The sequence below is a fragment of the Hypomesus transpacificus genome, chromosome 11, assembly GCF_021917145.1.
Source record: "Hypomesus transpacificus isolate Combined female chromosome 11, fHypTra1, whole genome shotgun sequence".
NCBI lineage: Eukaryota > Metazoa > Chordata > Actinopteri > Osmeriformes > Osmeridae > Hypomesus > Hypomesus transpacificus.
The window spans coordinates 10,844,884-10,868,013 of record NC_061070.1 but is presented as its reverse complement, the minus strand read 5'-3'; the positions used below and the strand labels follow the sequence as shown (position 1 = coordinate 10,868,013).

At 48.0% G+C, this 23,130-nt stretch overlaps 2 protein-coding genes across 5 annotated transcripts in view; both read right to left on the bottom strand.

The window, feature by feature from the left end:
* bmpr1aa (bone morphogenetic protein receptor, type IAa) overlaps positions 1–18,941 on the bottom strand; it is a 28,187-nt gene extending 9,246 nt beyond the window's left edge. For both annotated transcript variants that reach the window (XM_047028957.1, XM_047028958.1), the window contains exons 1-3: positions 18,706–18,941; positions 11,205–11,347; positions 2,370–2,833 (exon numbers count right to left, since the gene is read on the bottom strand). In XM_047028957.1, the coding sequence (XP_046884913.1) occupies positions 2,370–2,436 (67 nt within the window). In that variant the 5' untranslated portion in view covers positions 2,437–2,833; positions 11,205–11,347; positions 18,706–18,941. The remainder of the gene's footprint in view (positions 1–2,369; positions 2,834–11,204; positions 11,348–18,705) is intronic.
* A 465-nt stretch (positions 18,942–19,406) lies between these two features.
* The window catches only part of ldb3a (LIM domain binding 3a), a 42,136-nt gene continuing 38,412 nt past the window's right edge, over positions 19,407–23,130 (bottom strand). For all 3 annotated transcript variants that reach the window (XM_047028938.1, XM_047028940.1, XM_047028939.1), the window contains 3 exons: positions 22,927–23,047; positions 22,673–22,788; positions 19,407–22,399 (listed from right to left, as the gene is read on the bottom strand). In XM_047028938.1, the coding sequence (XP_046884894.1) occupies positions 22,310–22,399; positions 22,673–22,788; positions 22,927–23,047 (327 nt within the window). In that variant the 3' untranslated portion in view covers positions 19,407–22,309. The remainder of the gene's footprint in view (positions 22,400–22,672; positions 22,789–22,926; positions 23,048–23,130) is intronic.

The window sequence follows — 23,130 nt, the reverse complement described above, 5'->3', positions numbered from 1 at the left end:
ACACAAAAAAGCGCTAGACCTATAAAACACTTTATTTTCCCCCTGGGTGAGACTCGGGTTGAATTCTAATTGGTTCTGGTGACACCTTCTCGGGTAGGGAAGAAAAGAGTGAAATTGAAAGGGGCCATTCAGGAGCCAGCCCAGCGGGGACCCCCCCCCATACAGCCTCCTCCTGGCCAACGAGCAGCTACTTCAGTGCCCCCTGTCACACAGCTATGAAGGGCTGGTCTGTGCCAGCTTCAACACTCACTTTACTTAGCAGGTTGAGCTAAAGAAAAAAAGAAAAAAGGGAAATGAGAGAAAAAAAAGTGCTGCCTCATGGGAGTACAATTCTTTCCGGAGAACAATGAGTGTTTGGAGTATGCCGCAGCCCTGTAACGACGGGGATGGCGCTATGGAGGAAACGGTTAATGTGCTAAAAGGGACACGGAGCGCCGGCAATCAAGCCAACAGCTTCCTGTAGTGAGCGCGGGGAGGAGATGGGCTTGCCCCGGCGGGTCGCGCCCGTCGATGACTGAGCTTCAACAGGGAGAGGATGAGGAAGCCGCGGGCCCCCTGGGCTGGGTTCGGCTTCCAGCAGAGGCTGAGAGGGGAAGGCTCCGGGGGCCGGAGAGCAGGGAGCCACCAGAGTCAACAGAGCGGGAATCAAACCACAATAGGGAATGTGGACACCCTGATAAAGGGACAGGACTCCACGGCCCCCTTGCATCAGAGCTTCGGGCCTGAATCAATCACCATCGTTTAACACTCGCGGCTGGGCTTCGCCCCGACTTATCTGTTCCGGTGTGTCGGTAAGGGTGTGTTTGTGTGCATGTGTGTCCTCAAAGACTTGCGCTCGGCAGAGTAATCAGCTCCCGCTATTTGCCTTCACATCTCATTGGCTGGTTAAAGGTTACCTTTTACGGGGCTGAGAGATGCTTCTTTATGGCCCCTAGCCTGGCTTTATGGACGTCGAGGTGAGTCACTCTCTGGGCCCAGACAGGAGAGAGGGGGAGGAGAAAGAGAGAGACCCATACAGACAGAAAGAATCCAGTAGAAACATGAGGCCGTGGAGGGAGGCTCGTTTCACAAGGCCCCATGCAGCGTGTAAAGACATCCTTTGTGTTCTCCCGACGTCGGACATGGCCGTGTAAACAGAAACACGCACGGCAGGTAAATAACTCACGAGGGCCTGGTGTGATGCCGTGATGCCTGAATCGTTAGGCAACGGGAGGGGGGGGGGGGGGGGGGGAGGGGCACACAGAGAGAAAGAGAGATGGAAATGAGAGAGAGAGGTAGACAGAAGAGAGAGAGAGAGGGAGAGAGCGCTGTGCTACGGGGGCTGCGCCCGGCTAACTGCTTTATCACGGCAGAATCACATGACATTCAACATGGTCTAATCTCATTGAGAGGACACTGCCGCATCCATTTCATGTAGTGGACAAGATTAGGCGGGCTGCGACCTGCGTAGTGCGCCGGCTACAGAGAAAGTGCCGGGGAAAACTGATCTTGGATTACCAGTGCTTGGATTAGCAAGGCAAATTAGCATAACGCCCCACAACACAATTGTCTGTTACCTCCAGAGAGTGGTTTGTATTCATATTCTTTTAACTAAGCAGCTCAACCCCCCCCCCCCCCCCCCCCCTTCCCACATTCTCAGCTAATTCACCCTGATCACAGCAATTACAATGGCTTAAGATAGGGATCTCTCTGTATGTGGGCTAAGTCACATGGGGGTGGGGGGGGGGGGGGGGGGGTGCTTGCGTAAACAAAAGGCAGAAATAGAGCTCTTCATGCTAATCTGGCTTAACAACTCAAAAGTCATGAATACTTGAACCCGCGCTGTTGACTTGTGAAGCTAATCAACCTCTGTTGTCCTAGTGTGTCTTTGTGAACGGGAATGGGGTTCAATGCTTTTACAACCCATAACAACGCCGATCCTCTGCAGCTATACTATGGTCGAGATGTAAGATAATGGCCAATTGAATCAAAGAATAGACAAGAGGATATCCATTTAAATCACTTTGAAAATTATTATGGTTCAATGGAGTTCTCGAAAACAGTCATTCTGCAGTTCCCCCTGTAACTATAGGTTCTGGTTTCAACTGGGTGTGTGAATGTAGCCTAGCAAGTCAGCGGAAGCTAACTACAACTAGCGGCGATGGAAGTGTAGCAAAAGGAACAGGGGTCAGATGGCTGAGCGGTTAGGGATTTAGGCTATTAATCAGAAGGTTGTTGGTTCGAATCCCGGGCGTGCCAAATGATATTGTGTCCTTGGGCAAGGCACTTCACCCTACTTGCCTCGGGGAGAATGTCCCTGTACTTATTGTAAATCGCTCTGGATAATGACTAAATGTAAATGTAACAAAGGTGCATCCAGTGAGTCTTACCTTGAGCTCCGAGGGTGAGCAGTATGCTGACTGCCACTGCAGCCACGTAGAGGGCGAGGCCTGACATCCCACTGCAGGCTGGGGTGCTGCGTGCGGGGGTCTGGAGGGTCTGCTGGGGCTGGGGGTGTGGAGGGTTTGCTGGGGCTGGGGGTCTGGAGGGGCTGGGGGTGTGGAGGGAGGCCTATAGGCCTCAGCAGGGGGGAGCTCCTGATCCTGGTTCCACTCCTCTGCTTGTTCACCTGGAGGTGAGGTGGAGCTCTGACGGGGCTGTGGAGGTGAGGGACTCTCTGAGAGGGCTAGGGGGGCGGAGGTGAGGTGGGGCTCCGACAGGGCTGTGGGGCTGGAGGTGAGGCTGGTGGAGGGGAGAGTACTCGGGGGCAGGGAGACAGGTGGGGGGGGGGCAACGTTGGCTCTGGGCGAGAATCTCAAATCTTCGTTCTCACAGGCTCCCTGGGTCCACAACCCTAGAAAAAGACAGACAACGACATTTGTATCAGCTAGAACTCAGTTAAGGCTTAGTTATCCAAAACGGCAGTAAAATACTTTTCTGCAATTAAGCAACATTACCCTCCACCAGCTCTCTCAGCGGTGCACGAGTTAAGGAGTGGGTTGATATCTAAACCCTATGGTGTTCTGGATACCGCAGCATTATCGTATCTGCTGAGTGACTGGGAGCACACTCTCTGGTATGGAGATCAGGACTCAGGAGCATCCGTCAAACGCAGACTGAACCGGACGGAACCCACTTCCATCTCCTCTTCCAGTATGCTCCTTTCAGGACAGTAAAAGCCCAACCAAATGGCACCCAAATCCAATAAGGGCCAGACAGCGCATCTTATTCAATCTGAAGACGGAATATCGTGCAAGAACAGAGCGATACGGCGTCTCTCGCAGATCACATCAACTCCATTTGCCACAAACACCGCAGAGGGACAAGGAAGCAAACAAAGAAATACAGAAAAATGGGATTGCGTCAAATTGCTTCCTCCACTGCTGCAAAGTGTTAGTGATGTGGGGGTTAGCCTTTTTGATCAACGTTGGAGGACCACGGCAGAGAGAGAAGCCCAGCGGCTCCTTCCCTCCTCTCACCCTGGCTCACTAGCGAACACCAGAGGTGACAAACAACCTTGAGAAGGGAGAAAGAACCTTTTATCCATCCATGCCCATCCCCCCCCCCCCCCCACCCCCACACTTTTGATTATTTGGTGTGTGTGCCATCCATCTTTGCCCTCTTGTTTTTTTCGCCGGCTTGACCCCACAACCCCTGTCAGGCTGGCGCTACTCTTGAATGACTAAACATGCCCAAATTATTTGTTGAAGGATGTTCCGCAATTACCAGCGTTGGCCCCGTCCAGCGTTAATAACGAAATGTGTCTGTTCCCTTGTAGGCCTGCGCGACTCGCGAGCAATTAGCGGGCCGGGGGAAGCGCCCGTATCGAGGGGGGGGGACAAATTAGTGGCGGTGCGGGCCGGTGTCTGTCACTTTTGATTTGCCCGAGGGGGACAAAGAGCCCCGACCTGTGCCCCACTTTTCACACATCCCTGACTGGGTAATGAGGGAACAAAGCAGGCCTCCTCAAGGCTGGGGAGACAAGACAGCCAGCCAGGCACCTTTAGAGGAGGCCAAGCAGCGGGACTCTGTGGGCGTGGGTGTACGCGTGCGTGTGTTTGAGGGAGGGAGAGAGAGAGCGAGCGAGAGAGCGAGCAATGGAGACCAGAAAGAAGAACTAAAAGATATGGTCGAGTAAACTTCTGGTTGAGAGGCAGTCAGAAGAGGGAGGGGGCGGGGGGGGATTCACTTCTACGTGAGTTTGGACGGCCTTCGATTTGCTAAACTTGCTGCGCGTCGCTACCGACACCGTATATATATATATATATTTATATCTGCGTTTACTCAACACCGACTTGGCGATGAAAATGTTCCACTCCGCTACCAAGACGGGACAACAACAACATAGCACGGCGGAGATAAGCACGACCAGGTAGCCAGACAAGACGCGACACGCCAGGGGGAAAGAGACTGCTGTGAGCTCCAGAGCCAGGAAGAAGCAGCCCCCCCCCCCCCCCCCCCCCTCCGACACATCCACTTCCCTACACACACAAACACACGGCTGGGTGATTGACACGAGAGACACAGCTATCGCGATCGCAGAGTTCAGGGGGAGATACGACGGTCCCCTGGCTACTGCTTGCGATAAGGGGGGGCCAAAAGAACAACAGAAACAGGCTGGCAAAGTAAGCAATTGGGGGTCAAGCCTTGTCATGGTTTTCCAGAGAAAAACACACACACAAAAAAAGAGAAGGTGGGGAGGATATGGAAGGGAACGTGGGACCGGGCAAAGTCAGTGGTTCTCCACAGGCTAGGTTTGTGTGAGGGAACCTTCCCTCCAGACGTCCCCAGCACCACGTCTTCTGCTCCAGGCTCAGCCAGGACTGGGAGAAGGTCATGTCGGAACTTGTCAAAGATGCAGCCGGTAGCAAAACAACAAATCCTTCCTGGACTTGGAACACTTGAGACTGTGCTCGGTAGAAGCGGTGGTGGAGGAGGACTAGCATAAGGAAGACATTTCCCCTACTAGAAAAGGAGGGAATCTCTGTATTCTGCTCATTGGCATTTAAGTAAAATCATCCAAAGGTTCAATTGTTAACGATCCATCATAGAGGTACGAGGAAAGGGGTCGGGGCATCGCGTCTCAGAGAGGATTCTGGGAGAAGGGCCTCCTCGTCACTCTCTTCCCTGAGATGGAGAATGAAAGACAGCATTGTCATGTGGGATGCTGGTGGTGCCACCTGTGAAGAATAATCCCCCTTATAGTGAAGCAATGAGGCATGGACAAGGCTCATGGGGAAGGAATTCTGGGTCGTACCATTCAAAAGGCTGCAGGGAAATTCAAAGGGGTTGGAAAGCCAAGAGGTGGTCAGAGCCAGTAGGAGAATCTTGCAAGATCTTCAAATTCCGTCTGAGAACTGAGGTGAGCAGTGCTCACTCCATCAGGTCAAAGATGAAGACGTTGTGTGGTGTTGCCGGTCGTCATTACAGTTCAGGGCTTCAGACCACTGCGGGGGTGTACACATTCCCGTTTCCTGAGAAATTTAGCATTAATCGGAGGAAATTGAACGTTTCTTGAAGCTTTATTGTCCTGTGATCCAGGACTAACGTGATCTTGCTCGCAACCCTTTCGAAAAAACCACAGAATACAACCGTAATATTACACAAATCTTCAAAATGGCAATATCCCCCCCCCCCCCTCCTTCTCTTCTCCCTGGATATATTCCATGCACGCACGCACACACAGCTCTGTAAAACAACCCTGGAGCTGGATGGTCTACGCTGTGCTGGGGGTCACCGACATCAATAATCCAGCCCTAATGCTTCTCCACTTCCTTCTCCCGATGGCTGGAGGGAGGACCAGACATCAATAATCAACCATTAATGCAGCTGCACTTCCCGGTCTGGAACGGCTACAGCCTAAATAAAAACAAAGCGAGCTGATTGACTGCATGCGCCATTTCAAACGACCAAAAGCTCGGGAAAGAAAAACAAATGGACAAACGGGCCAGCGGGCTTTACTTGATCAGTGGAGGGGGCAGGCCTAGATGTAGCCTAGTGAAGCCCTTGGTGAATGGGAGCCCGGAGCGACAGAAGGAGCAGAGAGAAATGGTTTGTAAGGCCAAGAAAAGAGCGGCACAAGACACATTTTCTTTCTCCGACAGCCTCGGAGAGAGACCCTCACTCCGGCCCTACTCCTGCTGCCGCCTCTACAGCGAGAGCAGTGTGGTATGCCATTTGTCTCTCTCTCTCGCTCTTTTTCCTCCAGTTCCCCTCTCTCTTCCCCCCAGCCTTGGCCCAGATCCCTGGCTCCTCCTGGGGCCCCTCCTTGCAGGCAGGCCTCTCCGTGCTGCAGGCAGCCTCTTCTCTGTGTCGGCGCCCTGCCTGACATGCCTTTCAAGGCCTGCTAGACTGCAGGGCAGACTTCCTGGCTCCACTGCCATTGTTTGCTTGGCTGCTTTAGCGCCTCATCCCGGGAGTGGATTAGCATGAGAATACCCGGGCCGCACTGAGCCCCGTCCTCTCCTCCAGCCCCGCGCTCGCTTGCGCTCTCTCTCTCCTCCTCCTCCCTCCTCCTCCTGTCTCCTTCGCTTCTCATCCTCCGTTTTGTCGTCTCGAGTTCCCCCTTCTCCGCTGGAGTCACAATCGCGGCGGAATCTCTCGGTCTGACGGCGGAATTGGGAACTTAGTTTGTGTGTGAGTAGGGCTACATCATGTCATTACTGTCTGTAACTTTGTTTTTGGTTTTTTTCTCCCTTCGAATACACCTGGGATACCTGGGAACGTGGCGCAGATTTGCAGGCTAAAGTTAGCGCATGCTAACAGTCAACTTGTTTACATGGTTGGCCAGCGACAGGGGAGAGGACAACAAAAGCTTGTTTGAACAAAGACAAGTGACCGAATGTGGCCAACTTTATGGAGGTTGTGGCTTATCTCATATGCCTCATTGTGACACCTTACCAAGCCTCTGTGTCATAAAGCATACAGATCATTAACACCTTTATCAAATCTCTCTCCTTGGGAGGAGAACTGTATTGTTGTAGGCCTGGCCTATGTACAAAGTCAGACTATTACATAAGTTCTCTAACCACAGTGACCTAAACTACTAGGAGATGCGGGCTGTCACACCTGATTCTGATGTAAGTGAACAGCATCAGTACTGTATGGTCAACGAACAAAACAAACCAATAAAGTCACGATATTTGCCGTCACCAGGGGATGGACATTTGATCACGATGAAATGTTTCAGTCTACGTCGACGGTGATCCTTTTCAATGACCTATTATTAATCACGGCCGAAGGGGTTGCACCTCACCACTTGAGCTCCCAATTTGAACCACCTTCCTTTTTATCTAACCACTTTTCTTTTCGAGGCGCCTGGATAATAATTGCGTCAGGAGATAGCTGTAGGCTGTGACTGACAGGTTGCATACTCCAAAGGGTGGAAGCAAGGTGGTAAAGTGCAATTTTGCAGTATTCTTGCTCTTGGTTGAGAAGGTTTACCTGCACAGTTGACACACAACGGTGTTCTGATAACAGGCAGACCAACTGCCATACCGGCGAGCCGAACTGTCCTTATCAGCAATTTCCTCAACAATCATCTCCACTCGTGTCGTCACCCTACACTGTGTGGTTGTGTCATGTACGTGGTGCCACTGACCCATTCACCTGTCCAAGGACTGTCTGTCTGCGCGTCACTCGTTGCACGCTCCATTCTCGAGGGATATGATCGTCCGTTTGTGAGCCTGGGAATGAGCACGCTTGTTCATGCAACCGCTCGGAGGATCCTCCGCAATGTGCTTGCCTGGCTGGTCGCATTCAACGCATTTAAGGGCAACTATCGAACATCCTGCTGAGCAGTGTTCTTCCACGTATAGTACCTTTCGCTTTCGTTTGAGTTGCCCAGGCCGAGTCGATAAAAGGTCTGCTGAAAAGCATACAGCCCAGCCTTGCAGTGAGAAGGAAATGTCTCTATGAAAGAAACCCATGAAAAGAGGGCTGCAGCCACACACATTGAGGGCACTGGCCAACCTGAACAGACCTTCACACACGCCTTGCTATGAGTCAACACCAGTTTTGCGGGCAGGAAAGGTCTTTCCAAGGACTGGTGGAGGTGAGGGCGTGCTTGAGCACAGAGCTCTCTTTACAGAGCCAGCCCGCTGTGAACACTGCCGCTGCTTCTCTCCCTGCGAGCTGGTCTGCCCAGATCCGGAATCTACCCCTCCACAGTCAGTCAATTACTCCGACCACAGCTAATGCAGTCTCTAATAAGGCACGCTTGCGAGCGCACGTACGTGGAGTCACATGCGTGCGCACACGCACGTGATCCAGGGACATGTGGATAGCCCAGTGAACAAATCCCACAACCCTGATTTGAGCCATACTGAAATTTCGGTACTGTACAAGGAGGGGGGGGGGTCATAAAAAAAAAAAGTCAGCCAATAGCAAAGCAACAAAACAATATTGTTTTTCAGGCCCTGGCTCCGGCAAGGTGCCCACTATCACTCCTCACATTTCCTGGAGCGCACCCGAGGAGAGGAGATTTTCCATTACCTGTTCACACATTCCAGGGGTCCCAGGGTGGGTGGAGGACATGGAGGAGAACCGAGGTGGTGGAGGAGTAGGGTGGAAGGAAGAAAGAGGGGGGAAGAGGAAAAGGGGTAGAGGAGAAGGGGTGGAGGTGGTGGTGTACTAAGGGTGGAGGTGGAGTAGTTAGGGATGGAGGAGGAGTAGTTAGGGGTGGAGAAAGAAGAGGAATTAGGGATGGAGGGTGAGGAGGAGTTAAGGGTGGAGGGGGAGGAGTTAGGGGTGGAGGAGGAGGGCTGATAAAAACTGCAAAAGGAGCAGTGAGCTGCAGCCTGTCCTCGTGAGAGAAGTCCTCCGCTGTCTGACTCCCAGAGGAGCCTCCTTGTCCACAGAGGGCTGGACCAGGTGACCCACTGACTGAGGTGTCATTAGTGTGAGTATCGTTCCCCTACGGACAACACTACGGGCACAGCATCATGACTCTCAGTTATGGCTGGTGCTGGGGCTCAAGTATTTCATTCAAGTCAATTAAGGCTTCCTTTCAAGCGCTTTACTGGGTGTTTTCTCGACGCACGTTTCTGAAACAATTCTGGTATTTGCGGCTTAATAACAGCCCCCAGGACTTGAATACCTGGGCTTTAACAGACATAGACAGCCCCTAGCCCCTCACCTAGCCTACAGTAAATACCAGCTGCCAGGGTGAGCCAATCTACAATGTGTTGAGTTGCACTGACTGCCCTCTCCTTTTGACTTACACCTCCAACTCTGCTGCACTGGAAATGTGCTGACGCAAAGCAGACACAATGGAACAAGGCCAAAGCACAAAAACCCCAGGCCGAGTGAAAGAGGGAGTGAAAAAGAGAGAGAGAGAGAGTGGGGTAGTGTTGTCACGGACAGTACCAAAATGTCAGTTGTCGGTACCAGTGGAATTTCACAGTACTCGATACCAAAGCAACAAAAAAACTGAAAATAAGTTACTGAACGACGCATGTCCGCTGACAGTAACAGTCACCTACAACATCTAAGGCTGTGCTTACGACAACAACAACGACAGAACATTAACAATCACAATGCATGTCGGGCCTAAAGGCATGAAATAGACATTATGCAAACCCCAGCAGATGACTTGGAGATCATTTGTAGAGCTCCACAAGATAAATCTTGACCTGAACATCATTTGTAAGAGGCAAAAGGAGTGGATTGGACACGCTTCATGGGGCTGGTGGTGTTTTTTTCTGCTTCATTTGAGTACCGACTCGGATGACAACACTAGAGTGGGGGGGTGAGTGAGAGAGTGAGAGTGAGTGTGAGTGTGAGTGTGAGTGTGAGTGTGAGTGTGAGAGAGAGAGAGAGAGAGAGAGAGAGAGAGAGAGAGAGAGAGAGAGAGAGAGAGAGAGAGAGAGAGATTTATGGAATGGAATCCCGGCCAGGAGTCCCTTGTAGGAATGAGGGGCTTGGTAAAGTATGGAGAGGAGGGAGGGAGATAGCCGTGGGTCTGTCAGGGGGGAGGGGGGGTGACAACTAGCTTCTTCCGTCAACAAGCCGGGCGTCACACGGAGTCGCATGTGGAATTTATGGTCCAGTGGGAGTGAAGCCTTCTCCAACAACAAGCCTGGCTGCTGTTCTGTCAACACCCCCCCCCCCCCACACACACACACTCTGGGCCCTTCTCCCCCCCCCCCCCCCCCCCCCCCCCCCCCCCCCGGACACTTCACGTCAGTCAGACCACTCTACCTCAAGTCTCCGTCAACAGCCAGGTTAAAAAGGAACCCGGCCTTCCTTGTTCCTTGACTACTGGCAACAACCCCCGCTTCGGAGAGCACAGTCCCCAGTGACACCGTAGGGTGAGTCCCACATGAGAGCTGGGAAGGCTGGGCTGTGGGGGTGAACGTAAGAGAGGATGGGAGAGATATCCAGGGCTCCACATTCTCTGTGGACATGTGGCAGCAATTTGCTCCAGCAGACTCCCTGACTCTGTTTGAAGGTCTGAAGGCGAGTGTGGAAGCTCCGGCGGCTTCTCCTTTTTCTTTTTTTCTTCCTTCTTTTCTTTCCTCTAACAACAACAGAGGGCTAGAGCACACAGCAGCCTGTTACACTCAAGGTGCGCAACGGACGCTAACAGGTCTGGATGTCAGACATTCTTTTTATTTATTTTTTACAAATGATTGAACAAACACAACAGTTACATTTCCATTCAAAATAAATGAAATTGGTCAAAATAAACAAAACACAGGTACCACTCTGACCCACGTTAAAACATCGACTCCACCCTCAGCACACACACACACTCCCAGATGTGTAAACCTCCAGGAGTGTACATGAGCAATCAGGCCTTTTCCTGCTCCAAAGTCCTCCCGTTATTAATCAAAGTGGCAGACAGCTCCAATGACTCAATCTGGGATCGCAATTAGGAGCCAGGAAACCCTCCTGATTGGCCAGCTCTGGCTACAGTCAGAGGTCAAGGGTTAATCTTCTCAGAGTGGTGTTGGGGAGGGGGGGTGGGCGGTTAGAGCAATCACTGGTGCGTCACGTTCAAAAACTAACATTTGTTTGGGTTCCGTTTCGCAGGGGGAGAAATATCACAGAGACTAAATCCAAACAGAGATGCAATTTACCAACCAAGCGGGCAACCGCAACACATCTTGCTCACATTACACACTGCATAGAACAGAGCGTGGACCATCGCTAAGGTCTAATCCGAGACAGGGGTCCCATCCCGGCGTGTGTGTGTGCGCGCGCGAGTTGGGTTCCAGTCTTACCTCACAGGAGGATCCATAGTGCAGGAACATGCTGAGGGGGAGGTGTGTGCGAAGCGTTGCTGGCGCTGGAGAACATCCACATCCATGGGGGGTCGGATCTCACAGACACTGGTCACAGCAGACAAGCATGGCACCATGGAGACCTGGGTGGAAGAGCGGAGGGGACGCGGGTTAGCATAGCAACAGTTGTCCCATCGCCGTTTGTGAAGGACTGTGAAGGTGGGATTGTTCCCGCGGGACAGGAGCAACATGCCCGGTGGTGAACGTCTGTATTGCATCAGGCGTCAGGGAAGAAGCAAGTGTGCCACATGTAACATTTAGTCATTTAGCAGACGCACTTATCCAGAGCGATGTAAGCAATATAGTTATTCTTTCTCCTCACTGCCCTGCGATCTGACACACACACACACACACACACGATGAGGTTATAACGTTAAGGAGGCTGTGCTGGGAGCGGGGGTGTTGCTGGGCAACATGCAGTGCAGAGCAGAGGGAGGTATCGGATGACGGAGGAGTGAGGCGAGGAGCCACGCCACAGCAGACAGACTGTCACCGGTGGACCGGAGCCTGGGAAACCCAGCCCGACCCAAGCCCCCTCCACCCGGGGCCAGGGGGGGATTACACATCCAAGACTCCCCGTGTTCCGGTGGAGATGGCCCACTGTCACTTCCAGAAGCTTTGGCTCCAACAGGTGCCGGACAACTGACGTTTTTGTCACCAGTCAAACTGTGGACTATTCTCAGACAATTCACCTCCCCCGCACAGCTTATATTTGGACGAAAAACGCGGGGTCGTCCGTACGTAGACTGGACCGTTTTAGACTCGAGCCCAAGGAGCCAGGGGGAGGTGGGAGACGGGGGTGTCCCCATAAAGCGCCCTCCTGTTGGCAGGAGGGCTGTGCTGGGGGGAGGGGGGGAGGTCTGGCTTAGCCCCATGCTGTGGCTGTGGAGATAAGTGGAGCGGCATGGTGTGGATGTGGCCCAGCAGCCTGGGAGCCAGGCCCTGCTCTCCACACCAACACAGGGAGCATTCTTCCACACGAGAGGGCAGTGCTCCTCCGTGGCTCAAAAGAGCCTTTATTTAGCAGCGAGGGGACGTCAAAGTGAGTTTATATTCGCACAGGACGGCCAGTGACTAGGACTTTTCTCGTGGGGCGAGGGAATAAACAGCACTGCATCAAATGGAAAACCTGGTGGAGTGGAGGAGTGAAACGCTCTTTCGGTGGCAGGCAGTGAGGACGGCAGCAAGGGCCCCCTCGAGTCCATGTTAAAAACAACGATATCAAACACAACAGCAGCGCGCATTCCGCCCAGTCCCTTCTCCTCGCCAAATATTGAAAGAAAGAAGAAAAACTGATAAAAAATAACGAAGGAAATACCGTTGAATAAAGTGCTGGTAAGTGTTTGGCGATACCAAAACCTTAGAGGAATGAGACGCACACAAAACACAGAACAAATGGTATGGCAAGTGAAAGGCAGCACTGGGAGATGTGCGCGGTGCTCCTCTGTTTACGACACGGCCGCTGCTTCTGGACGGAACATCTCTCCACACCAGGCCTGGGTCACTGGAGGGTGCAGCCGATAATTGCCAACTAACCGCGCTCATGGCTATTTATAAAGCCCTGAGAGAGGAGCAGGAATATGTTGTGAGGTCGGGAGCTCTGTCACTGCTCTGCACCACGGCTCCGGGGAGAGTTATTTCGAGTTAGAGCAACAATGTAGGAGTCACGGGGCGCATGGGAGAAGGAAACAAATAACGCGGCGGGCGCCTTGTAGCGCTGGGACGGGGACGATCACACGTGACCTGGGAACCAGGTGGCATGCAGGGCGGTGGAACGCGGAGTTTCAGAGAGGCGTGGAAAATCGTGTTGCATGCAAATTCCTGTAATTGTCTCAGAGGTGTGCAACTGTGCTGTCCGACAGGAAAGTTGTGGAACCTGTCTTCCTGGCTGAAAAGTAACGCGCGCACAGCTCCATGTCAATGCCCGCACAGCTCTATGTCAACGCGCGCACAGCTCTGTGTCAACGCGAGCACAGCTCCGTATCAGGGCTATGCTAGCCATGAGAGGACGCCGTCGCCACGGAGGGCCCAAAGCCAGCCGAGTGCGGGCGAAAAATAAAGCTTGACAACACCAAATATGTTTGAGGAAGGGAAAAAAAAGTCTGCGTCGATGCGTGAGCCTGTGTGCTAGGAAAGGAAGTGGAAGTGAAGCATTTGGAGATTCCATCGGCAAAGTTAATTCCGCGGGCTTACGCAAAACCAACAGAGTGGCACGAGAGCAGAGGGAAATGTGTCGAGGCTTGGAAGGGCAACTAATGCCATCAAAGTGAACGATCAGCCATAGCTAATTGAAATTAAAGACCATAAAGGGGAGGGAGGGGCGGGGGGGGGGGGGGCTCCCTTCACACAGGGCCCTCTCTGTGTGGGAATGTGTGACGGGGCCTTGTGCAACCCTCCTATGGGGCGCACGCCAGTCTCCCTCCTCCCTCATAAGGATGGGTATTTTGCAATTAAATCGCTATTAAAATATTTGTGTCTGCCTTTAGCGGTTCTTCTGTTGACCTAAATTACTTTTTCTACTTACTTAAATCACAGACCAAGTGTTTGTTGCCTGCCAATGGTTGATTTCAAATCAACGAATGAAAGGTATTGACACATATGATCTCATTTTGCTCAAATGAATTCTGCTGAAATCACATTAACTAAACTGTGTAGGCTGTACCCTTTCGCAACTTTGTTTTGGTTTTCAAACCTTCACTCTTAATGAACACAGCCATGGGTTAAGCATAAAACCCCTTTTTTTCCCCTCACAAAGTTAAGAACAAGCATACAGGCTATTGGCTCATAACATTTTATTAATGGCTGCAACATGGAACGAACTGGCATGCGTGTCCTTGTGCTGTATACATCACCCAGGTACTGCCAGTTGGCTCAGAATGTGACCTGTCAATCAGTCAAAACTGACAATCACTCACTGAAAACGGAGGTCCATCCATTGTCGAGGACACAGGTCCAAAAGTATTGTATGGACCATCGATTAATACCGCATGGTATCGAACAAAATGTAGCCAACGTCATCAGCGTAAGCCTTAAACATGCACCATGCTAGGCTAATAACTAACAATTAGCCAAGCAAATTGTTGCGTCTGCTTCTACACATTGAATTCATCTCCTCCAGAGGAGATCTGTGGGCGCGAACTCTGCTTCCGAACGATCATAAAACGGGACCGAACGCTGGCCTTGTTTACTGCACTCCAGCAGATGGTGACGTTACGTTTTGGTGACATAACCAAGCTGACAACGGTGTGTGACGACTACCATCAAAGTAGCAGGGATTTCATCGCTATACTCCATGAAACCGAAGCAAGTGAAAATGGATAGGCTCAATGGCAGAGACAAAGAGCTAACACTATTTGGCTGGTGGTAAACAAACCCAAACTGTCTCAGGCTACTTTTGTGTTTAACATGGTCCCAGTATGGGCTAATCCATGTGAGAAACCGACAACTCTATTAAGGGTTATTTGACATGGGTCAAGACGGGGGTCAGGGTCACATTCACCATAAGAGAATCCCAGCAAAGAACATAGAAAGGGATTAAGCAAAAAAAGGAAATGCCAAGTTGGAGAAGAATGAACCCTTCAGGACTTGATTCCCAAGTTTCCCCGTAGATACATTCCCATATCTAGCTGAGTCGATCCCAAAAAGCAACATTTTACAGACCTAGGAAGATATCTGGCTTGCTTTCTATCTCATCTACCTCCCTACAATACAGAGCCCATCTCTTCAACTGTCTTCCATCGCTATTACAGGAGCTGAAAAGGAATCCTTCTTCCACTGGGCTTGCTTGGCCATCACATGACCACATTCGCTTTTAGAAAAACACACAGGGACACAAATAAATCACATTTCCACGGTTTCATAAAAACGAGGAAGGGGAGGGGGGAGGGATTTCCCCAAATAACGTCAACAAACTCACTGACCTTCTCCACTTTATCAATTAAGAGATAGAGATCTTTCAGTTAAGTCTTCTACACAATGTCTGTTCCTCCCTGCCGGCTTGCATGGCTGTGACGCGGAGGCCTCTCTAAATTATTCACTGGAACGCCCGGTGTATTTAAAGGAGGATCGATCCCATTAAAAGGACTGCAGCCTTGGCCAACATGGTGCACGGCACACCGAAGCCAGTTCCACCTGAAAGCAACAGAACTAAACAATACTAAAAGGTTCCTATGTCCTGGACGGTTCACTATAGGATCCACTGCATATCTATAACGAAAAACACTGATGGATTGAGTTCAAATCAATTGACAGTAGCCTAACCTTTAGGCTTGCAATGGGTTTAGCCAGCCAACGTAGCTAGCTTACATATTGAAAATCGAGCCTATAGATATTGACTGTGATATTGTATACGATACAGGGCATAGACTGAAAATTCGGCAACATCGTAAAACAGCTACCAATTCATAAATGTTTCTCAAGCAAGCCAGTCATTAAGCAAGTCCATTCATCTATGACAAATGGATGAGCCGGGGACAGTAGCGTGTCGCCTGTAGTATGCAGTGGCAGTCTGAGATGGCTCCAGGCAGCTTTGGAGAGATGGGGAATCTTTAACTCAAATCGGCTGGTGCTCTGGAGAAACAGTTTGCATTCTGTGTACTACATTCTGAGGGCGACGGCTGAGATTTACTGGCTTTATTTATCCGGAGGGGGGGGGGGGCCTCGGAGTCGGATGTATGGAGAAGGAGAGAAGCAGTGGCCGATTGCATGTTTTCCTCCCTAGCTCAGCCACTCTGTCTCCAAGCTGAGGTTGTGTGGTGGTGGGGGGGGTGAGGTAGCTGTGTGAGAGAGAGAGCGAGAGAGAGGGGGGGGGGGTTGACTGAGGGAGGCACGGCAGACAGAGGAACGTGAAACCTGATCTGTGCATGCGCCCCCCCCCCATTCCTCCTCCTCCTCTCTCTCGTTCCCTCCATCTCCAGCACCTTACCTCTGCCACCTCGCAAGAGAACCTTGGAGACTCCCCGAGCAATCCGATATCCCCCCCCACACCCCCTGGCCTCTGGGATTGGAAACGCTCACAGTGAGAGAGAGAGAGAGGCTCTGAGACAACAGAAGCAGGGCACAGAAAGAGACACTTTAAAGAAACAGGAGGTTAGAAAAACAAGCATTGTAGATGTAAAGTGCTTGAGAAAATACATGAGTGGGAGAATGTTTTGCTCCTCTGTTTCCCTACACTTAGAGGGGACCTCTCATTAGAGTTTTCTTCGTGTTCGTGTTGTAAGCTTGAGTAACAAGAAACCTTTTCCTACCTAACCAAAACAAATATATTAAAGGCCAAATTCGCATTTAATACCAAACATCAGACTCTACTATGCATCAGCCAAAACTATGCATCTGTAGCAGTTCAAAGCACACAGACAAATCATTGGGTGATAACCATTCCATTAAACTGGTGTCTCTATTGAGGCGACGAGGGGGAGGGGCCAAGTGAGGCCGTCTACGTCCTGACAAGCAGCATAACTCTGATTCTGATCTTCACCTCATGTGGACATAAATCACAACTGAATTATCTCCCATTTGCTGAACCCGATTCCAATTTCTGTCTAACCTCCATTACGCTTCCCTTCAGACACCAGGCAGTTACAGAGCTCTGGCTAATTAATCACACAGCCCCCCCCCCCCCCCCCATGCACACACACACACACACTCTCTCTCTTTCTCTCTGCTCCAAACACAGTTAGCAGGGTAATCAAGATACGACCAGACTGTTCTGAGATTACCTGGCAGTGAAGCCTCCTAAGCTTGGGTTTGTTAGTCGTTCCCTTTCTGCTTACCTCTCCCCTCATCCTCACTCCTCCCCCAGTAATATTGGCCTGTGTTATTTCAGTAATGGAGAGAGCCCAGAGTGAGCTGTGGAATGTACAGCTGTCTGGCATATGTATAACGTTCAATTTGAATCCCCCCCCCCCCCCCCCCCCCTGCACCTCTGTATAAATGCACCACTCTCCCATACCCCTTTGGTCTTGTCTCCTCCAGGCCCTTTTTAAAAACAGGCATTTTCATATAGTCAGGAGCTCCATCTGGTTTTTGACCTCGCTGGTTTTTCGACCTCCCTGCGTTCTGGAGCCCTTACACTTTAGAGCTGCCTTCAGCGTGGAAAGGTGGGGAGCACAGAAAAAGCTGCACTCTCCCTCAAAATCAAAACCAGCTTTACACTTCCCCATTTTTTCCAAAGAAGTGACTAAAACATGGGCTATAGCTAGTTAGTCTTATAGAAGCAACAACAAACTGAGGGAGTTTTCCTTGGGAGATCCTACAGTTGGTTTTGAGACTGAAAGTCAAGGTGGCAGTTGATTCTTCATTACACAGCCTAATGCTTTGGTCAACCTTCACAGTCACACATCTGATAAGATTGTACTTGTGTAGAGTAAGTGACAGACAGTCACTGCATAAAGAGTCATAAACAGTTGTAGCCTAGTACACAGTCTCGTGTGTGCAGGACACGCTCATATTAACGTCCTATATCAAGCCTCTGCTTACATGAAGTCTCATAATTCAGAGTACAAGAAAAGGACTACCCCCAAAATGTGGTGCATGACTCAAGAGTATCTGGTAATGGTTACTAATGATCACCAGATTTATCAGATGATAAAGCCAAAGCCATACGCTGTGTTGTGTTAATGACAACCCTTAACTTGTCTTGAGTTACTAATACAAAAGACTTTCTGAACGACCAGGCAGTATAACATCTGTAGCTCTAGCTATTGTAGTTAAATACTGACAAACCAAATAATCGTTTAAGGCATCTGGAAGGAAAACAACTCAAATCTAGCATTACAAGTTAGGCACAGCTAGTGCTACTGCAGGCTAACAAATGTAGGGTAGGCCAACGTTTAATCTCTGGAACGTAGGTTTACATCTTTACCAGGTACTGTGTACTGAAGCTAGCTAGCTAAGCTTTCAAAAAAAAATTACATGCAAGAAAAACTATGAACTTGGACCACAGTTCTGTCATTCAAGTGGTTGTATTACATTAGCTTAATATGTGTAGAAGCACAGTCGGTAATTATTTGAGTTATTATTACATTGTTGTAAATGTCTAAAATTGCCAACTGTTAGTATCTAGCATACTCTGTGCCCAAATGTGGAACGCTAACTTCTAGCTAGACAACGCTAGTAGTAGTAGTAGCACGTAGCTAGTCCAGCTTGAACACACACACAGGCAATGCAGTTAGCTAGCTAGCAAGCTACTGTAGCAAGTTTTCGCTTACAAGAAAAACCCTCAGCGCCACCTCTCCAACAGAATCCTTAATGTAATCCAAATAATTAGCCAAATCTAAAATGTTTTGATTCTATTAAACCCAACAACCGAACGGAATTAGTTGCTGACCACAGTATTTATTTTCAGACGCAAAACAAAACTTTTTACGCGACAACACTCGAGGCCAAAATCACAGGTTGCGATCTTCTTTGCTATTAGTAATACTAAGTAATTACAGCTCACCTTTTTTACTGCAGTAGAGTGTTGACTTTGTACCTGTCCACGTTTTCCAAATATTTCTTAATATCGGGAAAAAGTTGCGCGAATGTCCATATATTTCCAAAAAAACCCGTGACGATCGGTCTTGTTCTGTTCGCTCGTAGTTCAGACTGTGGCTGTCTTTGCCATTTGGAGCACACATACCAGCCCTGAGCGAGACGAGATCATTCCATACCAAAAAACCTTCCAATCACGGCAGCGAGTACGCAACCACTTAAGGGGGAGCGAGTTGCGGCGGGTACCAAAGGCTAGTGCTACCCAACACGAAATCCAACAGACCCTTCCAACTCTTTGATGCCACCTGCCGTCGACAATGCCTAACTAAGGTGCTTCCCTTTCGAAACAATTGCGCACAATAAGTTAAGGAAAACATTTCTAAATTGACCTTTTCTCCTTAAAGAAGCCTATTTCGTAAATCTATTTAAATGACCATAAAATCAGGTTTTGAAGTAAAAAAATATGGATGGTTTGAAAAAGGTGAATAATTTTCCAAGGCACTTGAAACCTACATATCAACATCATGTAGACATTTCAGTTGTACACTGACCAATAGGCAATTATTAGTTATATATGGTTCACAACAGATTAAATGAGTCTATTTAACATATCAGTGAAGAACTTTTTTTACTATGCATGAAAGAGTAAACAAAATAAGAAAGCCATAATAGTGTTGGGAAATAACATTTATTAACAAATGTTCATGATTCAAACCTTCCTAGCAGAAACAATAACAGCAGCTTTCCAACATTGGCTGTCAATACGGGCAGACCCTATATGTGGCACAGTAAAACAACAATACAAGTATTTTATTCCTGGTTGATATGCATTAGGGTTTGGTATTGGATTCAACATGCAAGTTAAGGCCATCCATAACATTCGGTCAATTCAAGGATTCTCCACAGTGGAAATTAAGCTTCTGCCTTTTCCAAATAGATACACAAAACAATTTAACACATACAAATACTTTTGACAGTGGACTACCTCAATCTTAAAGATACAATCTCTTCAGGAAGGACATTTGTACCTTTCACTGTATCCAGTCTCCCTTCTAACAACCCTAAATCTAAATTCCATATCATTTTGAAAGTTCTATGGCAAGTTGAGTAAATTGAGTTATAAAAAAAAAAAGCGTTGTGGGAAGACCTTGTTTACACTGACAATAAAGTTGAAAGTACAATTAAAGCAAAAGTTATAATTATGTTTTATTAATAAAAACAAATGACTGTGTCTGTTTTTCCTGACAGTCTAGTTACTCAAAAGCAAGGCCATAATTCTGATTTTTATTGAAAAAAAATAGAAAAAGTTTAAGTAAATAAATTATCAGATTAAATAGAGTGTATCCCATGCTAAGAAAAGCAGCAACATACTCTATAGAAGTAATTTCTTAAAATACAGAACATGGAGAAAGATGCAGCCCCTTTACACATCTGATGCAAGTGTTTAATATAAAGCAGTGCAAACTGAACGTGTCATAAACGTGTCATCTGAACCATTACTCAGTAGCCTAAAATTACTTGTGAAATAAATACCCAGTTGTTATTTACTTAATGGGAAGTGGAAATGGGGAGTTCTGATGGTATGTCTCTCTTCAGAAACGATTGATGCACCAGAGAGACATGTTCACTAAATGGAATGACTGTGACAGCAGAAGAGGGAGTGGTCAGTTGGGAATGGATGGTGAAATGATAGACTAGCACTATATTGTATGTGTCCAAAACACCACCAGAACCATAGTAAGTTGATCAAATGAGACTAGTGATTAAGCACAGTTTGGGCTACTGATATAGTACTGCAGATACCAGGACAAAAATCGATTGCAGTGGTTAATAAAAACGGTGTTAACAGGACTTGTTGTTTTTTGAAGCAATACTTAAGAAATAATCCTCAATGAAGTTTCACGAAGGCATTCAAAAAAAATGTTGTACTTTTTTGGTAAATTCAGCCAACTACTGACAACTATGCTCTTGTGAAAAAAACACATAAAATTCATGCACGGGACCCATGGATGGGGAACATTTGAGTAACAATGAAAGGTAATAACATGCAGAGGAAAAGACACACTTAAGTTGCCAGGGGATGGGACAGCAGTTTAAAACAATTACATGACTGTGTTTAGATTGGTAAGTGAATAGTCACTAGTGTGAGGCATGCCACGTGAGTGGTATCAACACTATATTGCCCCCTAGTGGTTGGAAACTATACAACTAGTTTCAATATGGAAACAACTTTACAATTCCTACCAACAATTCAAGTCTGCATTTCCATCTCATTTCCCTCTAGTAAGATATCCTAAATTTTCCTTCCAGTGGATAGTAATAAAAAACATGTAAAACTCACTCAGTGTTTGATGGTTCTTAGAGTTCATTCAAATAATAGTTACGCTCAGTGATTCTAGTGGCACTATACAAAACATATATTATTTGACCCATTAGACATGCACAGACAATCATATACCAACTCATGCATGCACACATACACACACACACCAAATACACAGTATAAAACAAATATCAGAGTAAAAATTGTACACCAGCACACATCCAGTGTCCTTAAGGTGTGTGAGCCAGTAAAATTTGAAACTAAAAGAGTTATGTTGACTTGGACATGTGCACCAAACTGAATATGCATAGCAATATTTTTTTTATGAAATAGAGGAAATATATCTGGACAAAAGGCACAACAAAATCAAAGGCAAAAGCGAAAAACATTTTTTTTGCCCACTGGAGTTTTCATGAATCCAGGGGACAGACAAAAAAAACAGACAAAAACAATCTTGTGACGGAACTTAAGGTCTCAATATTACGCCATCATTGATTAATTCAATATGGAACGTATAGTTTCATCACACTGCCCAGTGAATAACACTGTTGACTGTTTTCCTATGCAAATAAATAACACTGTTTAATCAATACTAAATACTTAACTGAGTTAGTACTACAATTCCTGTGTGAAGTCAAACAGTGATTAGTAACTACTTAGTAAAACTTGTTAAATCAGCTCACATTTGGTCTATTGATCACTGTGAGGCATCATTGTGATATTACTTCAAACCCAATGTAAATATTTAAAACTGTCTGGATATATTTACTGGACTCTATATTTGTGTCACATTTTTTGTTTAATTTTCAGTTTTTGTTTTACATTCAGAACAGGACAGTCTTTGTGAAATAAGGCATCTGTATTGTGTGTACTATAGTCCTGCTACTAAAACCATTCTCGTGTCTTTAGACTTTCAGTCCCAGGACTTAAGCCTACCAGGAGTCTTGTAACAAAGGAATTAAATAAAACTTTCTCTGATATAAGTACGATTTCTTTTTGTTGTCGTTGAGGGTGACGTAAGTAAAAAGTGTACTGTGCAATCACTTTTCATCACATAATTTCCTTTCAGAGAAGGAACATTAGGCTGTGTTGTCTTTAGTTTCAGTACTGGTGAACAAAAACAAGTATTTCATTTACTGATCTGCAAAATGTATTTGTCATCAATAGCATTGATACCCCCACTTTAGGACCAAGGCTGGTGGGGTTCATTCAGCTGGCTCTCCACCCCTTAAGGCTGCCAACCAAGCATCTACACGTTGATGGCGTGGGCATGTTTCTTACACAGGGGCTTGTCCTTCTTGGAGTAGAAGGGCTGACCCTCCAGGTTCACATTGCACACCTAGCACACAAAAACAAATACGTGAATCTGACCAGCCAGTGGAGTCTGGAGCAGTGCATGTTAAAAAAAACCTTTTTTGTGACAGTTTTTACAGTATCATTACAGTTGACACATTTTTGCATGTCTCTTTTGAACTTTCCAGTGCACGGTGTATGTTGCCGATCATGAGCTATTGGGTTAAACCTTTGGGTCCATAGAGATTGCGTAAATAACAGTGTGCAGCATGCAGCGAAGTGGCATTGGTGATTGGTGAGTTGCTGATATCATTCTTACCGCACAGACAAAGCATGTGTCGTGCCAGGTGTGACCTAGTGCCTCGATGAACTTGTCCCCAGCTTCAACAGGGAAGTCACATCCGTGGCACTTGGTGCTGAACAGTGAAATGTAATCTGGGAAAGAGAATAGACATTTAGTTACAACATCAGTTATGACATGCACTTAAAACGGACAAACTTCACGATCCCTGTTTTCCCCCAGATACAAATGTTTGGCGGCGTGACGTGGATCGGATCTACAGTCGAGGGTACCTTTCTCACAGTACGGCTCTCCATCTTCCATATGGAAGAGGCTGTTTCCGAACGCCTTTCCACAGGCGGCACACACAAAGCAGGTTGTGTGCCATGTCTGTCTCAGTGCATGCATCACCTCCTGCACAAGAAAAACACCAGAACAAATGGTCGTTCTGTGTCTGTGTGAGTGTGTGAAAGAGAGAGAGAGTATTCACATTAAAG